The sequence below is a fragment of the Gadus chalcogrammus genome, chromosome 8, assembly GCF_026213295.1.
Source record: "Gadus chalcogrammus isolate NIFS_2021 chromosome 8, NIFS_Gcha_1.0, whole genome shotgun sequence".
Taxonomy (NCBI): domain Eukaryota; kingdom Metazoa; phylum Chordata; class Actinopteri; order Gadiformes; family Gadidae; genus Gadus; species Gadus chalcogrammus.
The window spans coordinates 17,582,196-17,608,727 of NC_079419.1; the positions used below are offsets into that span (position 1 = coordinate 17,582,196).

A 26,532-nucleotide genomic window follows, 5' to 3' on the forward strand; every position below is an offset into this window, starting at 1 on the left:
AGCTTGCATGTAGTCGGGCACTAACTCGACCCACGCAGCGACAGGACCCTTTTAAACCCGACAGAAACTCCCCCTCTTAATCAGCACAAAAACCCTCAAATGATGCATCGTTGACTCTGAATGAATTTACTCATTCTCAAAACAGAATTAGCTAACACTTTATAGAACGTTCAGTCATCAATCATTTATAAGCCTTTAACAAAACATTCCTATTGATTTGTTGATGGGTGCTATGGATAGATCCACCCAACAGCCTAAGCGGTTTACTGCACCAACTTGTAGGCTGACATCACCTCTGAGGACACTCCCACTTGTGATGTCACTAAAGGGTTGATTTTGATACGGCTTATAAGGGCTAGTCAACATTATCTTTAAACATAGCAATTAGTAACCATCTAATTGATATTAATGTTTTGATCATGATACGTTTGGCATTAACTTAAGGCTTGTAGATAACTTAATGACTGAACGTTAATGTTAAGCGTTACCGTAATTAACTTAAATGAATGCCACTTTATTTTGTACGCGTCCCCATTTTTACCATGTATACGGCAATATGACATAAGTCCCCTTTAGAGAAAGTCATATTGGCACTGAAGAATGTGTCCCAGCTCCATTTATGTCCTTTGTTGTGCCTGATGATAGATCTCTTATCTCTCAATGTGGTTCAGAGTAGATGTGAACGAGGTCCCATCCATGGGTTGTGTTTTGGGCTTTCTTTCCACCGTCAAACTCGTTCTTATGGCTTTTTAAGAAGTCTGTTTTTTTTGCCTGTTCCACCAATCCTTGACCCGCGGAACGTAGTGAAGTTATCCGTAATATCCATCCATGTCCGCCAGTCCTCTCGCTCAGACCCTCTTCTCTGTTACAACAAGATCGGGGTGTTTAGTGTTCTTTATAATATTTTTTGTGACTATTGACATGTCAGGCTGTATGCAAGGCGTATTTTTTAAATAATAGGATTTTAGATAGGGCTTTTGTGATGTCACATCCATTGATTGACTTGTCCAATAGGGGGCTCGGTGGAGGCGAGTGCCCCGCCCACTTAGACTAGTAAAAGGGGATATAGTTAGACTGATGCACTGCGACGCCTAGCCCCTCTAAAGAAAAACAAAAACCAGAGAAAAAGGAAAATCACGGCTCATACAGTTGAGTTCCTTTTTTATGTTTTGGTCTTCCACCCCCACTTGAGCAGCAAAGCTGTATGGCACTCTGAAATGACTCCGTTATGACTCCGGTATAGAGCTCCATGGCCAAGTTTTATGCACTAAATGGCGTATCATTTCCTTTGACATTTGTACTTTAAACAACGTAATTGAGCAACACCTTAAAGGGCAGTTGCCTCCATTTCCGTTTGTATTTGTTATTTTTCTGTGTTTACTGTGAATTCATAGTAACCGCCTCCAAAAGTGTTTTCCGTGTTGCTGACACCCGTCACTCAAACGACCTGAGAACCAGCCCGCCGAGCGAGACAAGCCATGACGCAGAAGCAAAAGTGAATCAAACAAATGCAAAAGGGCTTCCTGACGGGACTCTGCAGCTGTATCCAGCCTTGTATTGAGGCTCACGCATCAGAAGGAACGACCACCCGCTAACCCTTCTAAACCGGCAGCTAGTAGCTAGGTCATCCAGGGCTTCCAGACACCGGCGTGTTAAAAGAAAAAGAAAATGCCAACAGCTGCAGATTCTGTTTTTTTTGCTTTTGTCGTTTTTAAAGTCGTACTTCCTTACTGGACGATCCCTGCCATGCCCTAGAAACACAGGAGGTATTGCAGTCCCCCAGAACGCATGGGGCCCATGTGCTAATGTAACTTCTACTGCGTCGATGTAACGGTGGATCAAACGGCCGGGTCTTCATCTCCCCTCTCCTCCTCCAGTCGCTCCTCGAGGCGGGACTCTGTCCCCGGCCGTCCCGGGGCAGTGTGAGCCGCCACACACCGTTACGCGCAGTGCTGGCCGGGGGGGTCGACGCGCACGCAGCGGCAGCCCAGATGTTACAGGCGGTTGACGCTGCGTGCCGGCTCTGGAACGCTCCCCGGCGGTTTACTACTACACTACTACTATGACACGGAGGACTCGCGGCGCCCCCCCCACAATAATCCCATCAGCCTACTGTCCAGGGGTTTTTACAGCGACCGAGGCTGTTTGACTTGAATGGGTTCTCGTTTGTCCACACACACATGCAGGGGGGGGGGGGGGGGGGGGGGTCCGTGCAGCTGTACTAGTGTCGCGCTCGAGATTAGCCTACAGTGCTCGGGGTGTGTGCCGCCCTACTGAAACACATAAAGAATGAGGGGAACACTTGTAGTTCCACATCCAGGAGGGAGGGGATGGGTGTAGGTCCACCAGCGTCTTTTTTTTTTTCTTCTTCACTGCACTGCAGCGCTGGTGCCTTCTCCTTCCTCTCGGCGGCCGCCCTCGTGCCCGGGCGGGCAGCGCTCATATGTTTTACAACCGACAACCCTTTTTCCCACAAACGGGGTCCAATGTTAAACTCTGGCATCTTTTTTCTTCTCACTACTTATTTAGACAGGATTTAGGGGAGGGGTTGGGGCGGGGGGTGTGATGTTTCTACACAAACAGGCAAATAATGACTGTTGTATGTGTCTGTGTTGAGGCCTTTTGTCAGGCCTTCTTCTCCGAGGACTCCCCAGCGGAGCGTTGTCGAGAGAGCGTTTCGTTTTAGCGCCGCGTGGGGTCTCATGTAAATTCTGTTGTTGCACCCGGATCTCTTTTGGCCAATGGGAGAATGTTGTTTTGGTTATGTACAGAGCCTTACTTGTTTTTAAAAAGGTACAAATATTCTCATATTGATGGCTGTTTCTTTATTGGTTTCTTATCTTAACTGAAAGTATCCCCTCCCCCTTCCCAAAGGTTTGAAAACAGGGTTTCCTGAGGCATGCTAACTAGCGACCTCTGACCTTTGTCTTTCTCTCTTCATGAAAGAGAAAGATACAGAGAGGGAGCCATGCCAGTGAGGGGCAATACACTCCCCTCCCCCCCCCCCACCTCCCCCCGTCACGCTCCTTTTTTGCTTTAATTCTTTTTGTATGCAGATTACCAAAATGTACATGTTAGCAAACTAGATTTCAGGCCTGACCTGCGTTGTGTATATACCCTGAATACAATCATTGGGATCTCATTTTTGGAAAGGTTAAAGGACTTAATTGACGATAAGTGTAGTTTTTAAAGAACATGTATCATTATTTGTAAGTTAACCATCTGCATGTCTTCAAGCCACCAGGCGTTGGCAAATGATTTTTAAGAAAAAAAAAACTTTTTACACATTTTATTTTTACAATTTATTTGCTTACCTGAATATCCCAGACAATAATGTGACCCTTTTTATTACTTCAAATTTATTTTTATTTTTCATTTTTTATTTTCCTTATTTCTGTGTACAACCTATAGGCAATTTATAACAAAATGAGAAAAAATTATTGAAGAAATTTTAAAATTGAAATATATTTTATTTGAAAGTTTATGGACCTTTTAACCGTGAGCTGGAAAAATTGTATAATCATATGATTTGAGCTGACTTGACGGTTATAAGAAATGTATCAAGAGTTTTATTTTTTATGCTTCTTTAATAAAGTCTTGTTTTTGGTTTCATTTTTTACTGTAAAACAATAACCAAAGCGTCTGTCTTTTATTTCGCACTGGGTGTCAAGAAAATGTGAATTGTCAGCCCTGCACTGCTACAGTACTTCATACCACCACACGATGGCAGTATATGAGCGTCTTGGAAGCACCCCATTGAAGGGTGACCTACTCTGCCTTTCTCTCGAAGTGAGCACAGCATTAGCATTTTATAAACCATGTCCTAGGCTGAATGTGAAAAAGGCTTGAGGCACATATTACATTTTTGGCTCGATGAAAGTATTCTAATATCTAGAGAGCCATATTACTTGGCAACTGAATTTGACTTTTTATATTTACATCTCTGTGGATGAAATAAGCATATATTTCCCACATGAAAAAATTCTATAGTTTACTATAGTAAATAAACTATAGTATACCCTATATATACTATAGTAAATATTGTAGTGTTTTTGAACCTTACTATAGTAGTTTTACTACAGTAAACTATAGTATACTACAGAAAATTCTATAGTTTACTATAGTAAATAAACTATAGTATACCCTATATACTATAGTAAATATTGTAGTGTTTTTGAACCTTACTATAGTAGTTTTACTACAGTAAACTATAGTATACTACAGAAAATTCTATGGTTTACTATAGTAAATAAACTATAGTATACCCTATATATACTATAGTAAATATTGTAGTGTTTCTGAACCTTACTATAGTAGTTTTACTACAGTAAACTATAGTATACTACAGAAAATTCTATAGTTTACTATAGTAAATAAACTACAGTACACCCTATATATACTATAGTACATTTTGTAGTGTTTTTGAACCTTACTATAGTAGTTTTATACAGTAAACTATAGTATGCTACAGAAAACTGCAGTCTTATTACTACAGTATACCACATATATACTACTACAGTAAACTATAGTATACTACAGAAAACTGCAGTTTTATTACTACAGTATACTACATTATATACTACTACAGTTTACTACATAAACTACAATCTACTGAAGTAAATTACAGAACTTTTATTATACTTTTATTTTGCTATAGAATACTACAATTACGATACCATAGTACTATATATACTGCATTACAATAACTGCAATATGCAGTATTTTGTTCTTTTAACTATGTCATTGTACTTTACCTAATGGATATTTTCAACTGTATCACTTTTTGTTGTTGCCATTTTTAACCATAGTGCTGTAACAATAATTCCCTGCACATAAATTAGGCTTACAACCACCATTAACACAGTGTTTTCTACAGACTGCTAAAATACAAAAAAAAGAAAATGTAAATTGTCAGCCCTGCACTGTACTTCATACCACCACACGATGGCAGTATATGAGCGTCTTGGAAGCACCCCATTGAAGGGTGACCTATCTGCCTTTCTCTCGAAGTGAGCACAGCATTAGCATTTTATAAACCTTGTCCTAGGCTGAATGTGAAAAAGGCTTAAGGCACATATTACATTTTTGGATTGATGTAAGTATTCTAATTTCTAGAGAGCCATATTATTGGCAACTGAATTGGACCTTTACATTCACATCTCTTTGATGAAATAAGCATATATTTGCAGCTCATTGTAGCGGAATTACCTATTGAATATTAAATAAACCCACATTTCTCAATAATGTGGCTTGCCGAACATGTCCTGAAACCAACTTGCAATAGTTGACCTCATTAGGATGATACCTTATCGATTAATCATGTAGACAAACAATCCTTTTTTAACCTTTTCAGCGGCTAACCCATAGACCTTGAAACCATCCAGAATTTCAGGCTTGTAAGAGACAGAAAAAATCAAGTTAAAACGGAAATGCTTTTGTCTCCAAAAAGTCTGTTAATCGTAAGCCCCTTAAGCAGCACAGCAGGCAGCCCTCATAAGGCGCAGTGTTTAGTGGCCTCTAGTCGTGGGTCTGGGGATTGCAACCAACTGATTCCCCCCCTCCCTCTACGGACGGTACAGCTAAAGCTAGGGTGGGCGACGGCCTGGCATCTGGGGGGCCAGTAAGTTGTCAATTGTCAAGTGATGTTGATGGATTTATAATTTATATTTAGTCTGTGGATACTCGTTTTTTTTTACTTGTCAACTATAACCTGAACTTTAGGCCATAGTTTACAAGTTGATAAACGATTATGATTTTGAATTAAAAACATGACCTCTCCACAGCCGTTATTTCGCTCAGGGCTACTGTAGCATGGCGGGCCCAGGGAGTGAGAACCGCTCCATATGTAATTATCAACGGCTCATTCTAAGGTAGCGATTGCATGGGATTATACTTATTAAAAAATACTTATAAATATTATATTCCCCAATTAGATGCCCCTAAATTCGATGCACTGTTCACTTTATTGAATTTAATTAGTTTTGTTTTAATATTTTTCATATATGTATGTATAGATTTATATACATTTAAAAAGTAATTGAAAAAGTCTCATGATTTATCCAAATTCTCAGATACTACGCAAGAGGGAGCAGAGAGAATGACGTGGTCAGACGGTTTGTGGCAGATATGTCCTTTTATTAGGAAGCCGGTCACAATCAGGCTGCATTCCAGCTCCACGTATTCCTCATTTAGTACAATTAATGATAAGAAACAACCTCGGTAGAAAATAACTCTCTCATGCAAATTCTGTGTTCTCACTACATTCATATTGGTTGCAGATGTATACACAAGCTGTTAAAAAATAAAGTTCAATGAGTAGTCAATACATAGTCTTTGAATCTTAAAAAAAGAAACTGGACAAACGGGACTTGTAACATCAAAGAGACACGTGCTGGCACAATAAAGACTCACCGTCATGCAGTTGTAATTATTTCTATTCACAGGGTGGGCGTCGCTGCATGGGCTCAGAGATGAGTCGGCATGCGGCATGCATGCGTCTGGTCTTACATGTGCCCTTTTGTGCTTGAATAAAGATTGGTGTGTGTATGTGTGTGTGTGCACACGCACGTGTGTGATTGCCGTGGCCTGTGCAGTGGTCCACGTATGCAATAGGCCTATGAGGGTTGAGATTGAATCATTATGGGGTTTTGACATTTAATTTGGTTTGTACAAAACAAAACAGAGTGTGCCTCTTGGGGAACTCAGATGACATGGTGGGATTGTTTTGAGACGGTACGTCTGCTCATCATGGGTGGGTGGAGAATGTCCTGGAGTTTTCAATGTTAGAGGAACATGAACCCGTTTCATCCACTTAAAGGGCCGGTTCATCTGCCAGAAAACCCAGAATTGAACAAACGTAAGACCCATGTGACTACGGCATGGCTAGAGATCTCTGAGTGGGGACCTCTTTCATATCTGAGAGAAAAGACTCACCAACATTCATCCTTGGTTATTTGGTCAAACTCAACAGTTTTCAGTGAGCCAAAGGTACAACAAAGCCTAGCAGTCCAAACCCAACTTAGTTCAGTGAAGTTTAGACACTACTACTCTATTTGTGTACAGTTAAAACAAAAGAAAAACATTTTCCAACGGATGAATACTTTAAACACAATGCACCGTTGCACACCTCAATTGTCTCATAACATATCTTTTTGAATAGGTGCTAAGATGGCGTTAAAAATTATGCAGTTTGGTTCACTTCATTGACGCAGTGGGTCGTGTTTCACCACTGTGCATAATAAGATGCAAGGATAAGGGGATATTTTATTTCTCTCCTTTCTCTAAATATAATTCAGTAAGAAGTTCTGGTCCACTCCAGCTTTGTGATTAAAAAAGCTAAGATCTGATCATCTAAGATATGGGCCCGTACCTCTGAAATGAAACGGGCTGACAAAAATACTTCAGGAATGTGAAGTCAACCCGTTCATGGAAGAAAAAACGTTTGAACCAAAACCAATCTAAAAAAGTTCTCACGGATCTGAATATTGCAGTTGATACTCCATAGGCGTAGCATACACTTGTTTACGTAAGTACCATATATTGCTCCCAATCTCAGAGCCATTTTTTTTCCCTCACATATTTTACAATCAGCCCTATATACACACAAACACACACACACACACTCAATGTCAAACAACACAACAATTCTCACAGAGGATTGGCTCGACAGCTTGGGTGAACTTACAGACAAATGCAGCTATTGCCTTGAGAAGTGGCTTTAGATTTGGGAGAGTGGAGACAGTTTTCAGGACAAACAACACATTTGATATGTCCCTCCAGAAAGCATTAGTCGGGCTAGTATCTCTGTATTGCTTGTGTTGGTGGACGCCCCCGCTTGTTGGCGCACGAACACTGGCCCTGAGCCCAGGAACTGAAGGGCCACAGCCAAAACACCCCCTCGAGAAGGGAGCGCAGAATTCCCCCAATGTTTACCATCGGCAAATGTTAATATTTCTACAAAAGGCTTTCTTGCCACCACTCACTTGAGTCGCTTGGCCAAACTCTTTTATCGTCTGCAGACGGTCAATGTGTTTTCGTATCTCGATAAAGGTAGCGTTTCAAGGAGGACACACAGCGACAACATTTTGCAGTGATCTTCCAACCGTAACCATGATCAGTATAAACCAGCGGGTGGCGTCGGACATCAAGTCTACTGATTCTGTAGTAGCCCTTTTGAAGAAAATGTGCATTCAGGGGGGTAATAGAGGATGGCAGCAAGCAAGGGGGATGCCGTCGTTTAGGGGCACTCTGTGATATTGCTCTGTTGGCTTAAAAAGAAAAAAAAGAAAGGGCCCACCAAAGAATCTGTCTATATACACAATATGGCCGTAACATAAACCTCTCTACGTTACCTCCCACCAACTAAGTGTAAAACATTGCACCCCAGACCACTGTTCCCCTGCCTTGTTGATCCATGGCTGTGAAGGCTATAGCGTTGCTAGTACACCTCCTGTTATAGCGAGTGAATATATGCACAATGTACACGAACACGAGGGGCTCCCGGCGAGAGTGACCGCGGCGGCGGCGAGTCTGTACATCGGTGGCCCGGTGTTGGCCAGTGAATCACAGTGTTCTTGGGATCAACATGCAGGCGGGGAGTGGCACAGGACTGGTGCGGGGGTCACAGGGGGGGTCTAGGGTGTCCGCTCTGTCGATGTTTATTGTACAGTTCAGGGGGAGGGGGAAGGGGATCTGGGAATGTGTGTCCTTATGATGCCAACCGGTACACGACCACCCCAGCACACCGGGGAATGACCAAGCAACACAAAGACATGTTGGATGGATGCAGAGAGTGAGAGAGAGAGGGGGGGGGGGGGGTGATTGGATTGAGAGAGACAGAGAGAAAGAGGCAGAGTGAGAGAGACAGATAGAGAGTGATGCTGAGAGAGATTCAGAGTGGCAGAGCGCAAGAAAACGCGAGCGGCACAATGAGAGAGAGAGAGAGTAAGAGAGAGGCAGAGGAAGACTTATGGGAAGCCATCAGTCTGGGGCAGACAGGCAGACAGACAGACGTATAGACACAGCATAGCTAGTTAAGTACTGAGTCCGCTTACGGAATCAGAGAAGCAAAAGTGCAAAGTAGTCTTTATCAAACTATGAATGTGGTGCGTTGTCTCGATCGTCTTTTATTATAATACATCATTGTTGAAAATGTACAGCTTATAAAAGTTAGGGTATGATATAATGACGCTTGTGTGTGCGTTTGTTTTTGTGTAGGATTGGGTGCATATGGACAGGTGCTCGCTGATCTATGGCTAACTAGCACTAACTCAAAGAGGAGGGAACATGTGATGCTTATCTGTCTCTCTGCGCGTTCCTGTGAGAACACTGCGAGTGGGTTTGTTGCATAATGTATGCAGATAGACTTTGTACACTATAGCGTTGTCTCGCGCGTGTGTGTGTGTGTATTGCAACCGCGGTCGTCACCTTTGTGAATGTGTGGTGGCAGTGCATACATCAGGGTATACATCAGTGCAAGGGCGGTCATCTGTAAATCAAGGGGGCATCAGGGACTCATCTTCCACTCAAGAGAACGCTGTGTGGAAGGTGTTCTACATGATTGACTCCGCCCTCATGTCATTTTTGTTTGTGGGCGGGAGAGGGGGGGGTGGGTCGAGGGGGAGGGTTTGTCTGTGGGTGGGTGGGTGGTGTAACAACTCCCCCCCCCACTCAACACGTAAATGTACGCCCTTGCATAGATGCATACTCCCAAACCAATCGGCGGGATTTTGTCCTCAAAAGTCTTTTTTTTGTGCACACCTCATTTATTTATTTTCCCGCACCACCCCCACACTCCCCCGCGATCCCTGACTTCCTCCCCCCCCCCCCCGGTCCCCCCCTCAACTGCGGCCCTCCTCAGCCGAGCGCTGGTCCGACTTCAGCTTGACGAACTCCTTGGCCACCTCGTCGTTGTTGCGCTGCGACAGGATGCGCAGCACGGTCAGGCCCGTCTCGTCCATGTGCACGCGGTGGCCCAGCGGCAGCCAGCACGCCACGCTGCCCCTGCTGGCCACCTCCTTCACCTGCAGCACGGCCACGCCCACCGTGCGGTCCTCGCGGGCGAAGCAGTAGTCCTTCACGCACACCTGCAGCTCGTAGCTCTCGGGCCCCACCTCCGTGCCGAGGGAGCTGAAGGGGGGGGGGGGGGGGGGGAAAGGTCAAAGGAAAGGTCACAGAGATGCGGGGGGCGTTGGGGTAGTTTGTCCACGGCTGATGAAAGGGTGATGGAAGTGATGGACAGCAGAGCTGTGCTGGCTAACGGTGCTGGTGAAGCGCTGGCTGTATGTCCTCCTGTGTACAGCGACGGCTCTAGAGATCCCCTGGAAGGACTACAGGGCCTCGTTCGGATGACACCGTACACACTTTTCATCATGTGTTCGAGATTATGGTTTGAAACTGCATGTCTTTTGTTTATCCACAAAGATATGGAAATAATGTGTATGATTATTTAGTCTTGCCGGATAGCCTAGCCAACCAGGACCCTTAAAGGAAAACATGTTTATTTGATGAGCTTTTTTGTAGCCTTTGTTGGCAGGACAGTGAAGAGGGACAGCAAGCGGGTTGAAGGAGAGCGTGAACGACATCCAGCGGAGGGCTGTAGTGTGGATGGAGGCTGGCTCGCTGCAGGGCCGGCGGCTACACCCTCAGCCCACCAGCGGCTGGAGCCAGCCAGCCTCCCTCCCGAGGCTCCACTCACACTAACTCAACGCTACGTCATTCACCCTCTCCACCCAGCACACCCCCGTGCCTCTCCCTGTCTCCATCCCCACCATAGAGGGGTTGAACCCCATTCTAATACAAACCTAAAAGGGGTTTACTTTAGAAACGGTTGTAACGGGTGCTGATCACTAGGGGTGAACCCTAGGACGTCAGAGGTATCACTCACTACTGGAAGCTCTCGCTGAACTTGGGCGACCAGGCGTTGTTCTTGGACTTGGTGGCGAACTTCCTCTTCTTGTCGCTGAGGTGCGGTCCGATGATGTAAACCTCCACGAAGGGCCGGAAGCCCTGCGCCTTCCACTTGAGGTCGTTAGCAGACACCACTGAGGGAGGCCGGGAGCGAGGGGGGGAGGGGCGAGGAAGCAAGGCGTCAAGGACACGTCATTTCAAGGGAAAGGGAGCACAAAGTTCCAAACTGAGTGAAGGAAAGCGTTTCGGTTGTCGATGCGGTACCTTTGACGTTGATCTTGTACTCTCCGTTGGGCTGCGGCTGGACGTCCACCTGCATGAGCACCTCGCCCACGGCGTCCACCCCTGAGGCTGCAGGACAGAGAGGCGGGAGCACGGGTTAGCGGGGACTGACTGCAGAGCACCCCCGCTGCCGGTGTGCGTGAACCATGGAACACAGCAGCGTGGGAGGAGCAGCAGAGCTGTGAGGCACATGACAGCGACGCCGACTATGAACTAAGGCAGGTGGAGGAAGTGGGCGGGTACCTTTCTCTGGCGCAGTGTCTTCATTGGCCGTGAACCTCATCCCCTTCCCTGAATGGACTGAGGAGAACAGAACAGCACATGAGCCTTTTAACATGAAAGGGACTGCAAGAATGTAACATTAAACGGTTCTAGATGGTAACATGGTGGCAGTTTGCCCAAAGAATATTATATAAGATTGTATTTCTGTCCAGGCGGACGGATATTGGGTCAGGAATTGCAATCTGGACTAAAACCGTCTTCTGAATCTGAACATGTTATGATAAAGGGACATTGTAAAAGTTATTCTTTATCTTCTTTTCAGCAGGTAAGTAGGTCAAACTAACTCAGAGTACTTTTATTTGTTTTGTTTATTTGGTTGTCGAGTGAGAGAGAGAAAGACATAGAGAGCGAGACAAAGAGAGAGATGGAGAGAGCGAGAAAGAGAGACAGACAGAGACAGACAGAAAGACAGACAGACAGACAGACAGACAGACAGACAGAGATAGAGAGAGAGAGAGGGAGAGAGAGATCCTCTCTCTCTCTGTGGTCTCACTGATCTCCTACCCTGAGCACCCTGTGAGAGGACAAACTTCCTGATGAGCTTGTCCGTGGCCTGGGTGTAGAGGGACAGGGCGTAGCGCAGGGACTGCAGGTCGGGACTCTTCTCTAGGAACGTCTTCTTCAGGCCCACACCGCCCGCATGGAAGTATTGCTGTGATACAGGAACCAGGGGCGAGGAGGGCAGACAGGAAGGACAACACAGGTATGAACCTTGCGGGTTCAGGGGACGTTGGCGACCAAGCTAAAGTATAGTGACGCTGTAGAAGTAACCTGATGGGTTGAAGCGTTTAAGGTGCGTTGGAACAACAGAGAGTTTATACAGCCCTGGAGCCTTGTGTCCTTGTGTGCTGAGGTGGGGAACAGTTGCTGCGGAAGCTACCCAACTGGAAGGACTGCTTCAGCATGAACACCACAGTATTTGTTGTGCTCATGAAGATATACTTTCTTCTTGTATTCTTGCTATGCTACGGTCTACTTGTAACGTGAATCAAAGAAATAGGTTCAGTTTCAAACCATATTTGTCAATGCGTTAAAAATTGTCCATTGTTATTCAGAATCCTACACTGTTAAAAACACAGGCTACGGTAGAACAGTAGTCATCATCTAAAATCATGCACCGGTTATGTGTGTGTTTCACTGTGTATGCATGTGTATGTGTATGAATGTATGCTATGTGTGTATATGTAAATGCATGTTTGTGTGTGTGTGTGTGTGTGTGTGTGTGTGTGTGTGTGTGTGTGTGTGTGTGTGTGTGTGTGTGTGTGTGTGTGTGTGTGTGTGTGTGTGTGTGTGTGTGTGTGTGTGTGTGTGTGTGTGTGTGTGTGTGTGTGTCTGCGTGTGTGTGCATGTGTCCACCCACTGTACCTTAATGGTGTCCAGAGCCAGCTCTATCACCGCACACTGTTTGGGGCTCAGAGCCTTCGCCTCCTCTCGCCCCATGTGCTCCTGCAAGGCCAGACAACACCCCGGAGGTCATACAAACACACCCCTGATTGAACAGCATCATGGTTGTAAAGACCAGGCCTTCGGGATATAGTTGCCACAGTACTAGACCGGGTCCTACCTTGAGCTTGGACAACTGTCCCAGCTCCTTGGCTGCGTTGAAGATCATCTGTGTGCCCTGTGGGAGGAGAGAGAAGTGAGTGAGTGAACACAGGAGGTAAGGGGCCGGAGACAGAGAGATGGGCAGAACGCGGGGTGTGGGGACGGAGGGACGGGGGGGGACGGGGGGGGGACGGGGGGGGACGGGGGGGGGACGGGGGGGGGGGGGGGGGGGGGGGGGGGGGCGGTAGGGGGGGGAGCAGACCTCTCGGAGCGGATTGGGAACTTAAGGGTGTTGTAGGAGCAAAGACCAGAAGAGATCAGGATCCTGTGTGTTGTGTGTGTGTGTTGCAGGGCGGAGGGAGAGGAGCATACCGACATAAAGATGACACACAAGAACATCAACACTTGGGCTGGGTATCACCTATAAATGGCCACTGTGTCTTATGGGTGGATGCTGTCTCGGTTCCTCAGATGACACAGATATGGGGAGCGTATCTGGGATCTCTATCTGGGATCTCTATCGGGCTGTAATGTATACAGAGGGGGGAGATGGGGCCCACAGACAGGTCAGGTATGCAGTCTCTCGTGCACCATGCGGACAGCGGGTTATGCTGGGTAGGGGACCTCTGGAGAGAGTGAAGGAGGAGGGCGGGGGGGAGTATATGCGACACAGGAAGGGGCTGGCTGGTTAACTCTGTGGCGGCAGGGAGAGAGAGACAGAGAGAGAGGGATAGAGAGAGATAGAGAGAGAGGGAGGTAGAAAGAAAGAGAGACCGTAACCACCGTAACCAGCGAAACACAGCATTCGTTCATGCTTCTATCATACATGGGGAAACACGCCCAAAAACCGCAAAGACACATACCAACACACAGACACACGAGACACACAGACACACGCACACACAAATAAACACTATGATACTTACAATCACCTAAAAAAGAAAAGGAAGAAAAAGCAAAAGCATGGCGTGATGGAGATGATCCACAGAAGATAGTAGCGCTCTATGCATTATCACAACGAAAATACGTTTCACAAGCTGAATGAACTCCTGCAAGAAAGGCTTAGGGAGACCAACCTTGAACAAGACAAAATAAGATTTGGGAGATTGGATAATGTGTGTGCATCTGTGTGTGTGTGTGTGTGTGTGTGTGTGTGTGTGTGTGTGTGTGTGTGTGTGTGTGTGTGTGTGTGTGTGTGTGTGTGTGTGTGTGTGTGTGTGTGTGTGTGTGTGTGTGTGTGTGTGTGTGTGTCTGTGTGTGTCTGTGTGTGGTGTTTACCGTCTGGTCGGTGAGTGTGGGAAGCACAACGGTCTTCTCCATGGTGTTCATCACCAGCTTCCACAGCTCCTTCAGCACGCGCTTCAACACCGTCTTCTCACAGATCTTAGCGAACAGTGAGAGGCTGGGACACACACACACACACACACACACACACACACACACACACACACACACACACACACACACACACACACACACACACACACACACACACACACACACACACACACACACACACACACACACACAAACACACACACACACACACACAAACACACACACACACACACAACATCTTAACACATGATTGATCATTTCAAAGAACTTACTATCAATAGAATCAGACTCATGCAAATGTCACACAGTGTGTGTGTGTGTGTGTGTGTGTGTGTGTGTGTGTGTGTGTGTGTGTGTGTGTGTGTGTGTGTGTGTGTGTGTGTGTGTGTGTGTGTGTGTGTGTGTGTGTGTGTGTGTGTGTGTGCGCGTGCGGGAGTGTGTGTCTCACTTGGTGTCCAGGAAATCCATGATGGGTTGGAGGACATTGTCAGCCTCCTGGATAACGTTGCCGTTGGCTGGCACTGTCTGACCTTTGACCTGGGCCAGGATGTCCCCCATCTGCCGCACGTTGTCCTCAATCTGGGGCTGGAAGCTGCATGGGGACACACACACACAATGATAAAGGTCCTATTGTTACCCTCTTCGCTATCTGAAAACGGACTCATGAGCACATGACGAAGACAACGTGTCGCGATGCTACACGCTAACATGCTCACCTGATGGCGAAGATGTGGCTGAGGTCGTCCATGACGACGTTCAGCTTGTTCTGCAGCTCCTTCAGGAAGTCACTGGCCTCCAGATTCAGCTGAAAGTGAGTGAGGATAGGTAGCTGCATCAGGTCATCAAAACACACGACTGTACGACTGTAAAATCCTGAATCAACATCCCCATAATGCCGAATAATTTCCAATGACCACCAACATAATTACTGAAGTTCCAATGCACCTAAGCCCACAAAATGGAGGCAGTCATTGCGATGTGAAGTCCCGAAGTCCTTAAGCCCTACATGTATAATGGTTTAGAAAGCTTACATCTTTGCCTCCCATGGCCTCAAACATCTTCTCCAGTTGAACTCTGAGCTGCTGGATGTTGTTGATGATGATGCAGGGCTGAGGGAAGGGCAGAGAAAAGGGCATTGGCTACAGTTGTTGTACTGCTCTGGAGGCGGGGAGATAATGGATTAATGCTAATGCTAATCGCTCCTGCAAATTCTGCTAATCATAACACTGTGTACCACTTAGACACCCGGGGAACACGAGGTGAGCCCAGGAAAAATATAAAACATATCAACATCGCTGAATTGCTTTTTAGCCCTGCGTATTTCAAATACAAAACGTAATAATGACCGTCTTTGATATCTTTCCCTGATTGCTGACCTGGGGAACTGCTGTTAAAAAGACAATCCACAATCACAAGTACAGAGGCTGAAACAAGGCTGTGGCGGTCAGGATTGACTCCATCTCAAACACCTACCACTTTCTCCTTGTTGACGTGATTGTGGAAGTCTTTCGAGATGATGTCAGCATAGGACAGCAGCACGTTCCCAATGGTCTGAGGGAGAGAGAGAGAGAGAGGGAGAGAGAGACAGAGTGAGAGTGAGAGTGAGAGTGAGAGTGAGAGAGAGAGAGAGAGAGAGAGAGAGAGAGAGAGAGAGAGAGAGAGAGAGAGAGAGAGAGAGAGAGAGAGAGAGAGTGAGAGAGAGAGAGAGAGAGAGAGAGAGAGGGAGAGAGAGACAGAGTGAGAGTGAGAGTGAGAGTGAGAGAGAGAGAGAGAGAGACAGAGAGAGAGACAGAGAGAGAGTGAGAGAGAGAGAGAGAGAGAGAGAGAGAGAGAGAGAGAGAGAGAGAGAGAGAGAGAGAGAGAGAGTGGCAGAGAGAGAGTGAGAGAGAGAGACAGACAGACAGACAGAAGGTAAAGAAAGAAGGAAGAAAGGAAGGGAAGAAAAGGAGGAGGAAAAGAGTACGGGTGACTAGGTGATTGATCGCAACATGGTGACAAAAAGTATCAAACTTGAGGCGGCTTCGAGAACAATTCCAACATGGTTGAGTGCTTTGGTGGGAAAACTCACCTTGGCAAACCGCCTCATGTAGTTACCAACGATCTGAGGGTCTGGACACTCGAGCTTGCGGATGATCTCGAAGCTCTGGTTGAGCTGGGAGAACACGTCCACCACGGAGCAGGAGAACAGGGCGTGCTCCGAAGTCACCTGGAACTGCAGGTGCAGACGGACAGAGAGGGTTTAGAGGACACGACACAACGGTTCAGTTCACCAACTCGAGTGGTAGCCCCCCCAAAACACAATGTACACAAGAGCAGAACCAGCTCACCCTTTATCAATATAAATCAATCAATAGATCCATCAAATCTCTAAGCCTGACAATGTAGCGACGTCAGAGAGCAACCCCCTTCCCCCGTCCCAACGCACACACACTGAGCACGTGCGAAGAGGAGAGGTGTACGGACCCTCTTGCTAAGCCTATGCTCCGTAAGTCCAGGGAAGGGATGCTCTTTATGTGGAGCAAAGGGAGGGGGAGAGATGGGGGGGGGAGAGGGGGGGAGAGGGGGGGAGAGGGGGAACATATGCTCCAGGTGACAGTAATTGGACCCAGAGGACCAGTGATATAGGAGCTGAGAAAACCCTGTTTGTATAAGGGCTCGCTCTGCTGTCTATTGACCCCCCCTGCCCCGCCTCGCTCCACTCCCCCTAGCCTCCCATTGATTAGATCTGTAGGCATCCCAGAGACAGTGTGAGTCTGAGAGTGTGTGTGTGTGTGTGTGTGTGTGTGTGTGTGTGTGTGTGTGTGTGTGTGTGTGTGTGTGTGTGTGTGTGTGTGTGAACGTGTGTTCGAGGCCGTTGATGTGTTTAAGCATCCGCTTTCACCGCCCGCAGCATCTGCTGCAGCTCTCTGCCGGGGATGTGTTTCATTCGTTTTTATCGTTATTTGCATTTTGTATGGAGTTGTTATTGATCGTCTTACAGCTTCCCACCTGCCCGCGGCGCTGCGAGGCCGTGCTGAGTCAGGGGGGGGGCGCCTGGGGAGACACACAGGGCTGTTTGCCTGAGCAAACCAGGGATCTATTTACGGAGTCAATGGTTGCGGTCGAGGAGCTAAAAATGTATTCTTTGCATACTTTAACTTTAGAGCTGCCTCGACAGAACAGTTAGTGGGGGAGATTTAGGTTGAACGCGCTCAGCGTCCTGCCACCGCAGTCTGCTCCAGGACTGTGTTAAACCGAGTGTACCTTGGATCGATTTCTTTGCCTGGAGTTGTCGAAGCAAATTCGCAGGAAATTATCGTTGATTACCATCGTGTTCATCAGCCTATTAAAAGTCAATTTCTGGCACCTCGAAGTAGTTATGAATAGTTTTGTTGGGTTTTGTTGGATTATTGTTTACAGCTGAAGAAAGGACATCGACCGCGCCAATTACAGCCAAGAAAAAAAGTTATTTGTGGACGGTTCCTCTTAATAAAGATTAAAAAAGGCTTCTCATAAAATGGCAGATGAAGACAAATAAAAATAAGTTAACTTTCGTACTAAACCCAGCCAAAGCAGTTACCCCGTCTTTCTTGTCTCTCTCCAGGGCACCGTGGAGGAAATCTCGGGACACCTCCTCGTTTTCTTCCAACCACATGACCACGAACGGCTCGAACCAGCTGAGAAACCAACAAACAACACCATCGTTCCAAAGTCATCTTCACATACAATACAATTTTTGCAAACGTATACAAGGAACAGTTTTCGGCGTCGACGTGCTAAACGTCGGGGACCGTGCACAGCTGCGAGGCCAAAGGTCAGACTCACGCGGGGTACTCGGGCACGTGCTTCTGGAAGGTGACCAGCTCCTTGCAGTACTCGTTGTACAGCCACTTCACTTTGAAGTGCAGGTTCATATAATCTGCACTCTTGCACAGCCGGTGCTTCTCATGCTCTGAATAACAAAAGGCAGAGGAAATGTCACCACTAATGTCCTTCCTCAACTTAGATGGGGCCACTCGTCTCCCTCTCTGTTTATTTGTTGTCATTCACATTGTCACAGTGCTCACACACACACACACAAACACACACACATTATGTATGTGTAACAAAATTTGATATAATGTAAATTATAATGTAAAAAACACATCAGCCTTACATGAGCACACACCACATGTGTATAACAGGAACTCACCCTCCATGGCGTATCTCATGTCTTGTGCGAACATATTCCACATGACCTCGGCGCTGATCTTGCCGACATTCAGTTCCTGTGGAAACCTGCGGAGCGACAGGGTAGGACCGAACGCATCAGGCCATCGGCAGCCAATAGGACGAAGATAACAACTCATAACCAACCAGGCAGCCACTGTGTGCTGTGTACATCTCTAACATATCTGTACTGAAGCCTCAACATGTTTGGAATCGGGTGACTTGATTTCACTGACACATGTCATGCGGTTTATATCAAGTAGAAGAATTTGATTATTGTGACTGCACTCAAGTTATTAGACTGTGGTCGGTTGGAACATTGAAGCAAGCTACCATTTACCGTTCTGTTTGCCACTGAAAGGTCACAATCCTAAGGCTGTCTGTGAGGATTATTGAATGTGATATGGATGGAGAGAAGTAGCAGCTGCAGCCTAAACAGAGTATTGCATTAACTGAGACAGAACCCAAGTGCGTCTAACCTTATCACCGCCTGTAGGCTCACATCACCCCACTCCGGCCTCTTGGCACCAGCAGTTTATTAATCAGCTAATCTGCTGGTCGGCTATTAGCTGATTGGGTGCTTCGCAGCACTCATTAGTATTTTACTGCCACTTAGGGCAGTGTTATCATCAAATACCGCAGTAATGAATGATAGCACGCTGTGTGTATTCCAGCCCTTGATTGGACGGTTTGTGCAGCGGCTCATGGGTCGTTCTGCTCAGATGGAGCTCTAAAGGCCCTCTGTGATAGAAAACAGCAAAGTGCCAACAGATAAAATGTACTTTGGGATGCTCTGATACTATGTGTGTTGTTCTCCAATTGTTTTTCCCAAGTGGAAATTTGCACAAAAAACTTGCCCTTGCCCACCTCTCACACAACATGTTATTGGACTGGTTTAACTGGTTTGAACAGGGAAGAAACCTACTGGTTGAGGCAGTGCGTGTAGGAGTTCTTGTCCTCTTCGATGATGGAGACGATGAGGGTGATGAGTTTGGACCAGAAGTCCAGGTTCTTGATGTTTGGACCCTGCTCATCTGGGGGCACAGGTTTTGCCTGCACCACAGATTAGATACATCAGAGATATATAAATATGATCCAAGTGCTGAGCTGCAGCAGTTTTATTTCTTCCCTTGCAGGGATGACAACCAACCCAGCATACTCATCCTTTTTAACTGCTGATTTAAGCATCGTAAACAGTAAGCCAGGCCTGTTACAGCTGGAGCTGCAGTGGCCTCTCTCTTCTGACTCACCGGGTCGGACTGGTACTCTCGGTTGTACAGATCGTGGCAGTTGTTGAAGATGTACTCGTAGGTGGAGTTGAGGCAGGCCTTCACACAGTCTTTAACCACCTGGCTGGCCCGGGGAGGGCTCTGCAGCTCTTGGACCTAACGAACACCAACCAAAGACAACGTCAACGCCGACTCCTGCACCTGTCCTACTGCGTTCCTCCAGGAAGCCGTCCCCCTTCTCTGGCAAATTCAACAAATATGCATGTGCGCACATTCACATTATATGCCATATAATGTGAATATCACATTATATGCCATATTCACACAGAGAAACACACCTGCATGGGGAAATAGGCTATGTGTGTATAACACAACGAGAAGACGATTCTCCACCAACAGGCCCGAGGGCAACATGGGAAATTCTGTGCTTGAAAACACTGTGGTTCTCTTTTGGCGACAAAGCAGACATATTGTTGAGAGACAGAATGCAGCTCTCACTTTCATCCTGAAGAAGGTGATGCTGGTCAGCAGGTCCACGGTGGACTTGAGGTCCTGTAGCCGCTCAGGACTACTGGCTGGGAAGTTGTTCTGAAAACACGCGTCAGAAAACACCATTGAATCACTGAATGTAACATTTTACCATAGTATGGGCGGCTATTGAAAAGCTACAGATCGTAGATCATATATTTAGATTATAAAGATCAGGAGAACAGCAACAGCTTGACAGTTGTTTTTATCTCAATCTCTTGACTGTACTTTTGTAACTTTCTGAACCATAAACAAAGTCATGGAAAACACGACGATAACCAATTACCTCAAAACAAACTGTTTGTCAGAAGAAGGAGAAACAACTTATAGCTGTTGGTACAATAAGGATGATCATAGAACCAAGTGCCAAGCACCAATAATTGCTAACAAATGAGTCAAGCAATGTTATAATGAGGACGAAGATCGAAGTAATGAGAGAAAGTAAAGAGAGTGCTCCATACCCGGTACATGGACAGATCGATCCTCAGGGAGTTGTGCAGCTGGTCCAGTAGTTTCACAAACCTCTCCTTCTACATCCAAGGGGGGAAATGAGGAGAACAAGTCTGGTTAGAAACACATTTAACTGTGTAAACCTCTGACTCTGTTCCTCTGGTTGGTGCCTTTGAGGCGTGGGTTGGGCCTGCATTAGCCTAACCAGAGTTGACCCCTCGGGGTGGCCCACAAGCCCTGAAGTGTTTCTGATCATAACTGTCAGGAAGACATAAGGACGGGGTCACCTACACCAAAGTTGGAGGCGGCGAATCTGTCCGAGGCGGAGACGTTGTTGGAGGACTGGGTGGTGTGGGCGTAGTAGGCGTTGATGTTGGCCAGCAGGGTGCTCATCACAGCCGGCACCCCGGGGCACATGTACTTAGATGACAGGCAGGCAAAGTGACTGTTTTTGCCAGGGGGTTGGAGGAGGAAGGAGCACAGAAAGACAAGAAAGACTCGTTAGATCAGACTAAAACAGTACTTGTGTTTCAGTAATAGGCGATATCAAATAACGATGTAATATCTTGATGATGCATTGCTGGTGCACACAAAGCAGGAGCGGCACTATTATTATAGTGACTGTTTCTAATTGAATACATTTCATGGGAAACGCATCATGGCCTGTGGTGTAAAAGGGGTGGAGGCTGAGGGTACTGACGTCATGGCCTGGTAGATGGACTCCACGCCGTAGCGCATGGCGAACTCGTCCACGATCTCCTGGGCCGTCTCCTCAAAGTAGACCTTCCAGGCGTCGTCGCCCTTGGCGTCGGGGATCTTCACCACGCCCCCGTTCTGCTCCTCGGTGGTGTACTGGAACAAGTGCTGAACACCAGGGGAAGGACCAACGGGGGTTAGCGACGGACGTGGGCTTCTAACTGATGTAAGCCCCCCCCATCTGCTAAAAACTAAAAAAAGATTTGATTGTCCGCGAGGTAGCCAATCAGATGGTGCATTAAATAGTGGTAGCCAAAGAGATTAATCACCAGTTGGACATAGATAATCCCCTTGTCCACTCAGCAGTGATACCTCATCCATTTTTTACCAACTGGGGATAATCCGGTTGTCCACCAGTAGTCTATCTGATCATCCACTAATTAGCAGTAGTCAATCAGATCGTCCACTAAATAGCGGTAGTCAATCAGATCGTCCACTAAATGGTAAAACCAATAAGACTATGCTAGCCTTGGAACCAGACAACTCTGCAATCTCATGTTTTATTTGCTCTGTCAGAGAGAAACTCCCTTCTAACTATTTCCAGCCCACCTGGACCGGGTTGGCCATTAACCCCCGTTAATCTAATAAGGGTTGATCCGATGAGAGGGGGGGGCCCTAGGGGGAAGCCGCTGGGGCATTTCCGTGAACGACCAAGATGGCTACAGCTGATGTGAAGTGGTCTGTGGAATCAGCCAATGTAACAGCATTAAACAAACAGGATAGTGAATTTTTATATAAAGAAGAACAAAGAAGTGCACTTAAGGCACAAAAACACACTGAAGCACTTGTTGATAAGGATGATGTGTTTGCCATTTCCGCTCCGCACTAGGATGCATTCCATTGATCTGATTGGTTGGAGCTCTATCCAATGGCATCCGGAGGCCATTTGTCCGGCGCCTGCTCACAACGGCCCTCGGAAATCTCGTTCTAGACTAAAGGCATTTGCTAATTGCTCTGGCGATGTCAGTATTCACCAATTATTCACTAAAACAAGGAGAATGTCCACTGCATAATGAAAGCCAATAGGATGATTCACCGATTGGAGATAACCAATCAGATTGTGCCCCCACTGGAGTAACCCAATCAGACTGACCTCATGTAGACAGGTGTACTGAACGTGGTAGGGAGCCACCGTCTCCTCGCCCTTGATCTCCACGCTGATGTGCATCCGAATGGCCCCCGACACAGCAGACTTATCCGTCCGCTTGTCTGGAACAGAGAGAGACACAGTGTTGACTTGAATCCACTCACCCTCCACGAGGCTTAACGTTCTAGGGGATGAGTTCTCTGGAAGCAAACCGTTCCCGTTCCGAACTCACCCAGGTTGTACCAAACGTCCATCTCCCCACTGAGCGTCCGGACCTCAATGATGGTTTGGCCCAGGAAGTCATCGCTCTCTCTCTTGAACCTCTGCTTCACGCGGGACTTGATGTCGTCGTCCTCGTCCCACACACGCACCTTGATCCGGTCGGAGGAGTTGTGGCACTCACTGGAGGAGACGGACAGACAATTTGGTTAACCTGGGCACGGTTAAGTGGCGTTGACTGTAGCTTAAAAGATACAAAATGACATGCTTCTTAATGACCACAATGCAGTCAAGTGTAGCCTTTTAGAAAGAAAACCATTGGCGGGGTAATGTCTAATTGGATTGGAGTAGTCTGCTATAGCAGAATTTAGTGCTCAGTTACATGTTATATAACATTGGCTTGAAGTTGTGCACTGGTTTCTCTACAGAACTCACAAGTGGAAGTTCTCCTCCCAGACAGGGTTGAGGTTCCCATAGATGGTCTTGGTCCTCTTCTTGGTTTTCCCCACTTGGACCGTCACATATGGGTCACTGGAGCCTGTTTTGTCCTTAGCCTGCAGGCCCTGCGCACACACCACTAAGGGACGAGAAGGAGGAAGAAAAACATAAATGTCAATATCAAAAGTCTGACGATGTCTGTACTACTGTTACTTTATAAAATTGAGTTTTATGTAGATCACAGAAGGTTTGGATCTTTTTTTCTGTATTATCACGAGGAGGCAGTTGGTGAGGCATCTTGCTCAAGGGTTTCCACAAATATATTGGAGAACAAGTTATAAACCAAAACCTCAGCCTGACCACTGGACCCCCCGGGGTCTCACCGGTGATGCTGATCTTGGCCGACCACTTGGAGGTGCCGTCCAGCACGCTCTGCTTGATCTGCTTCATCTGGGTGCCGTGGGTGGACTTGTCCAGAGCGAACACCTCCTGGATCTGCTCGAAGATCTCGGGCTTGTTCCTCTCGCGGATCTTCATGCGGTCCTTCAGGACCATGATGATGTTCTGGGTCCGGTCCTCCGCCCCGTGCTTGGAGCTCTTCTCCGCAGCCCCTGATTGGACAGGAGGGGGGGGGGGGGGGGGCAGAAGACGAGGCAGGGACGTTAATGATGACAACTTTATTATTTCTAAAGTATGTGAAGGGGGGAAAAAGGTAGCAGGAAAACCAGTGTTTCCCTAAACCTCGGGGGGTTAGGGGCTAAATATGAATGTAACATCACAGTTATGAAAAGGCTTTTTAATTGCAAACCTACTTGAGTGCCTGGATCTGGATTCATTATTTCATCTCACTTTTAGTTGTAGTACATTTTCCTCTTCCTTCTACCGATAAAGTATTTGAAGAATATCTTATCAACTGCTTGGTGCGACGCTGTATGTAACTGCCCCCCCCCCCAACCCCTGTGCCCGATCCTCCCGTTGTAACCCAGACTAGTACTGGACCCCCTGAACACCTACTCTCCTCCACCTCCCCCAGAGCACCGATCATCACACTCACTCTGCAGGCAGTCGGCGTTGAGCAGGTCCTGGCACTTGTCGTGGCATTTGACCCCGCACTCGGAGCAGCGCATGCCCTGGCGCGCGATGCCCCACAGCAGCCCCTCGCACTCGTAGCAGTAGGTGGGCGTGGTGGCCGTCCACACCTCGAAGTTGTGCGGCGTGGTGGAGGAGATGGGGTAGATGAGGGCCTGCAGGGTCTTCTTGTACACGTGGCTTTTCTGCAGAGCAGACAGAGGGGTCAAACTGAGTGGGGGGAGACGGGCCTGTGTGCGGGCGGCCCACGCTGCCTGGAATAGCCTGTGGACGGAGCCTCGGCTGCAGGCTCAGTCTGGGGGAGTGGATCCATCGTAGCACCGAGGGGAACGCAATCTATGGGAACTTGTAGATGTATGAACTAATATCTGCATTATTATTTGTATGGTGTTGTGTTTTGTGTACGTGGTAACTTTGTGTAGTGCAAGCCTTCTTGGCTAGGTCTGTGTGTTAAATCTCAAGGGACTAACCTGGTAGAATAAAGGTAAAATAACGTTTTTTTATAAAAGTAGCACAATGGGAAGAAAGGGTCAGTATAGCAGCAGTGTACAATGTTGTGTAGGCGGACAAGGAGAATCTAGTGGCAAGAGAGGTCACGGTGGAGGTCCAACCCACCAGCTCCTCGTTGCCCAGAGTGGTGGAGGCCATGGCGGAGGTGATGCCAGCCTTGCGGTTGTTCTGTGCCAAAGACTGCAAAAGGAACCCAGGGATTTAGAGATGGCTGAACGAGATGTTGGTAATGTGATTAGTTCATCTGATTACATTAAACACTTGACTATTATTGAGTGGTGCAGGTTTGCTTGAAATGAGACAAAGAATTACTTACCATGGCCTTGTGTTCACAGACAGGGACAATGAACAGGATTCGGTGGAAAATACGAGGGAAGAAGATAGATATTAGGATTATAATAAAGACCATGTGTGAGCATGTGAGCAGGCTGTAGGCATGGGTGTGGGTGTGTTTGTGTGTGTGTGTGTGTGTGTGTGTGTGTGTGTGTGTGTGTGTGTGTGTGTGTGTGTGTGTGTGTGTGTGTGTGTGTGTGTGTGTGTGTGTGTGTGTGTGTGTGTGGGTGTGTGTGTGTGTGTGTGGGTGAGTGTGTAAGATACTTACAATCACCTAAAAAATAAAAAGGAAGAAAAGGCAAAAGCATGCGTTAATGCGATAATGCGCTCAATGCATTATCAAAATTAAAATACGTTTCACAAGCTGAATTAAAAAGGGAAAATAAGAAATGGGACATTGAATAGTGTGTGTATCTGTGTGTGTGTGTGTGTGTACGCGTGTGTGTTTGTGTATATTGGTGTGTGTGTTTCTGTGTGTATGTGTGTGTGTGTGTCTCTGTGTGTGTGTACGCGTGTGTGTGTGTGTGTGTGTGTGTGTGTGTGTGTGTATGTGTATGTTTGTGTGTTTATGTGTGCGTGCGTGTGTGTGTGTGTGTGTCTGCATGTATCTCCGGTGGAGCAGACATGGTGCGGTAGTGACCTCTGGAAGAGAGCCGCTTAATCTATTACACCTGAGCTCACTCGGTCAGCATCTGAAATGTCTAATTTATAGGCCGTCAGCAAACCCGGCCGCACGGTTTGAAACTACCCAGAAAGAAAGTGGCAGCCAGAGACATGGATAAAGAATTCCTGTCAGAGCAACTTCCATTTGTAGTGATCAGCTCAAGGTGTGAGCACCGCACCCCTCTATGTGAGGGGAATTAAACTGCATGGGTAGGACTCCAGCGTCAGCACTATTACCACGGTACAGGGAGACACACTGTCACACACAGCTGCGGGGGTATGGAAGCATATATGTAGCAAAATTCAAATGGCAATGCAATTTGGAATTCCATTATGCATTTGACAATGCATTATGCAATTTTATAATGTAATTTGTAAATACGTTATTCAAAGTGTATTTTAAAATGCAAAGTGACAATGCAATCCTCAATTAAATTTGCAAAAGTTCTAACAATACAAATAGAATAACATTTTGTCAAATTCTTTGAGTTCCTTTATACAAATTGAAAAGCTATAGCGTCCCCGTGATTGCAATCCACTTCGCCACGCTCCGTGTGTTGCGATATTCAAATGACATTTCAATCCGCAAAACGGAATCCAAAACGGAATCCAAAGAGGGAATCCAAAGAGGAATCCAAAGAGGAATCCAAAAAGTCAATATGCAAAGTGGCAAACGTATCAGCCAAT

General features: G+C 46.8%; 1 protein-coding gene across 1 annotated transcript in view; it reads right to left on the minus strand.

Moving 5' to 3' along the window:
• Positions 1–9,839: 9,839 nt before the first annotated feature.
• The window catches only part of LOC130387508 (protein unc-13 homolog A-like), a 33,571-nt gene continuing 16,878 nt past the window's right edge, over positions 9,840–26,532 (minus strand). Inside the window, exons 14-41 of the mRNA XM_056596623.1 lie at positions 24,955–25,029; positions 24,305–24,524; positions 23,634–23,861; positions 23,248–23,389; positions 22,826–22,995; positions 22,600–22,715; positions 21,451–21,614; positions 21,042–21,195; positions 20,762–20,830; positions 20,271–20,360; positions 19,794–19,928; positions 19,469–19,596; positions 18,527–18,612; positions 18,160–18,286; positions 17,915–18,011; positions 16,424–16,567; positions 15,829–15,906; positions 15,387–15,464; positions 15,072–15,160; positions 14,804–14,947; positions 14,296–14,419; positions 13,037–13,093; positions 12,838–12,918; positions 11,977–12,124; positions 11,434–11,490; positions 11,173–11,259; positions 10,886–11,042; positions 9,840–10,128 (exon numbers count right to left, since the gene is read on the minus strand). Of these exons, the coding sequence (XP_056452598.1) occupies positions 9,840–10,128; positions 10,886–11,042; positions 11,173–11,259; positions 11,434–11,490; positions 11,977–12,124; positions 12,838–12,918; positions 13,037–13,093; positions 14,296–14,419; positions 14,804–14,947; positions 15,072–15,160; positions 15,387–15,464; positions 15,829–15,906; positions 16,424–16,567; positions 17,915–18,011; positions 18,160–18,286; positions 18,527–18,612; positions 19,469–19,596; positions 19,794–19,928; positions 20,271–20,360; positions 20,762–20,830; positions 21,042–21,195; positions 21,451–21,614; positions 22,600–22,715; positions 22,826–22,995; positions 23,248–23,389; positions 23,634–23,861; positions 24,305–24,524; positions 24,955–25,029 (3,534 nt within the window). The remainder of the gene's footprint in view (positions 10,129–10,885; positions 11,043–11,172; positions 11,260–11,433; positions 11,491–11,976; positions 12,125–12,837; positions 12,919–13,036; positions 13,094–14,295; positions 14,420–14,803; positions 14,948–15,071; positions 15,161–15,386; positions 15,465–15,828; positions 15,907–16,423; positions 16,568–17,914; positions 18,012–18,159; positions 18,287–18,526; positions 18,613–19,468; positions 19,597–19,793; positions 19,929–20,270; positions 20,361–20,761; positions 20,831–21,041; positions 21,196–21,450; positions 21,615–22,599; positions 22,716–22,825; positions 22,996–23,247; positions 23,390–23,633; positions 23,862–24,304; positions 24,525–24,954; positions 25,030–26,532) is intronic.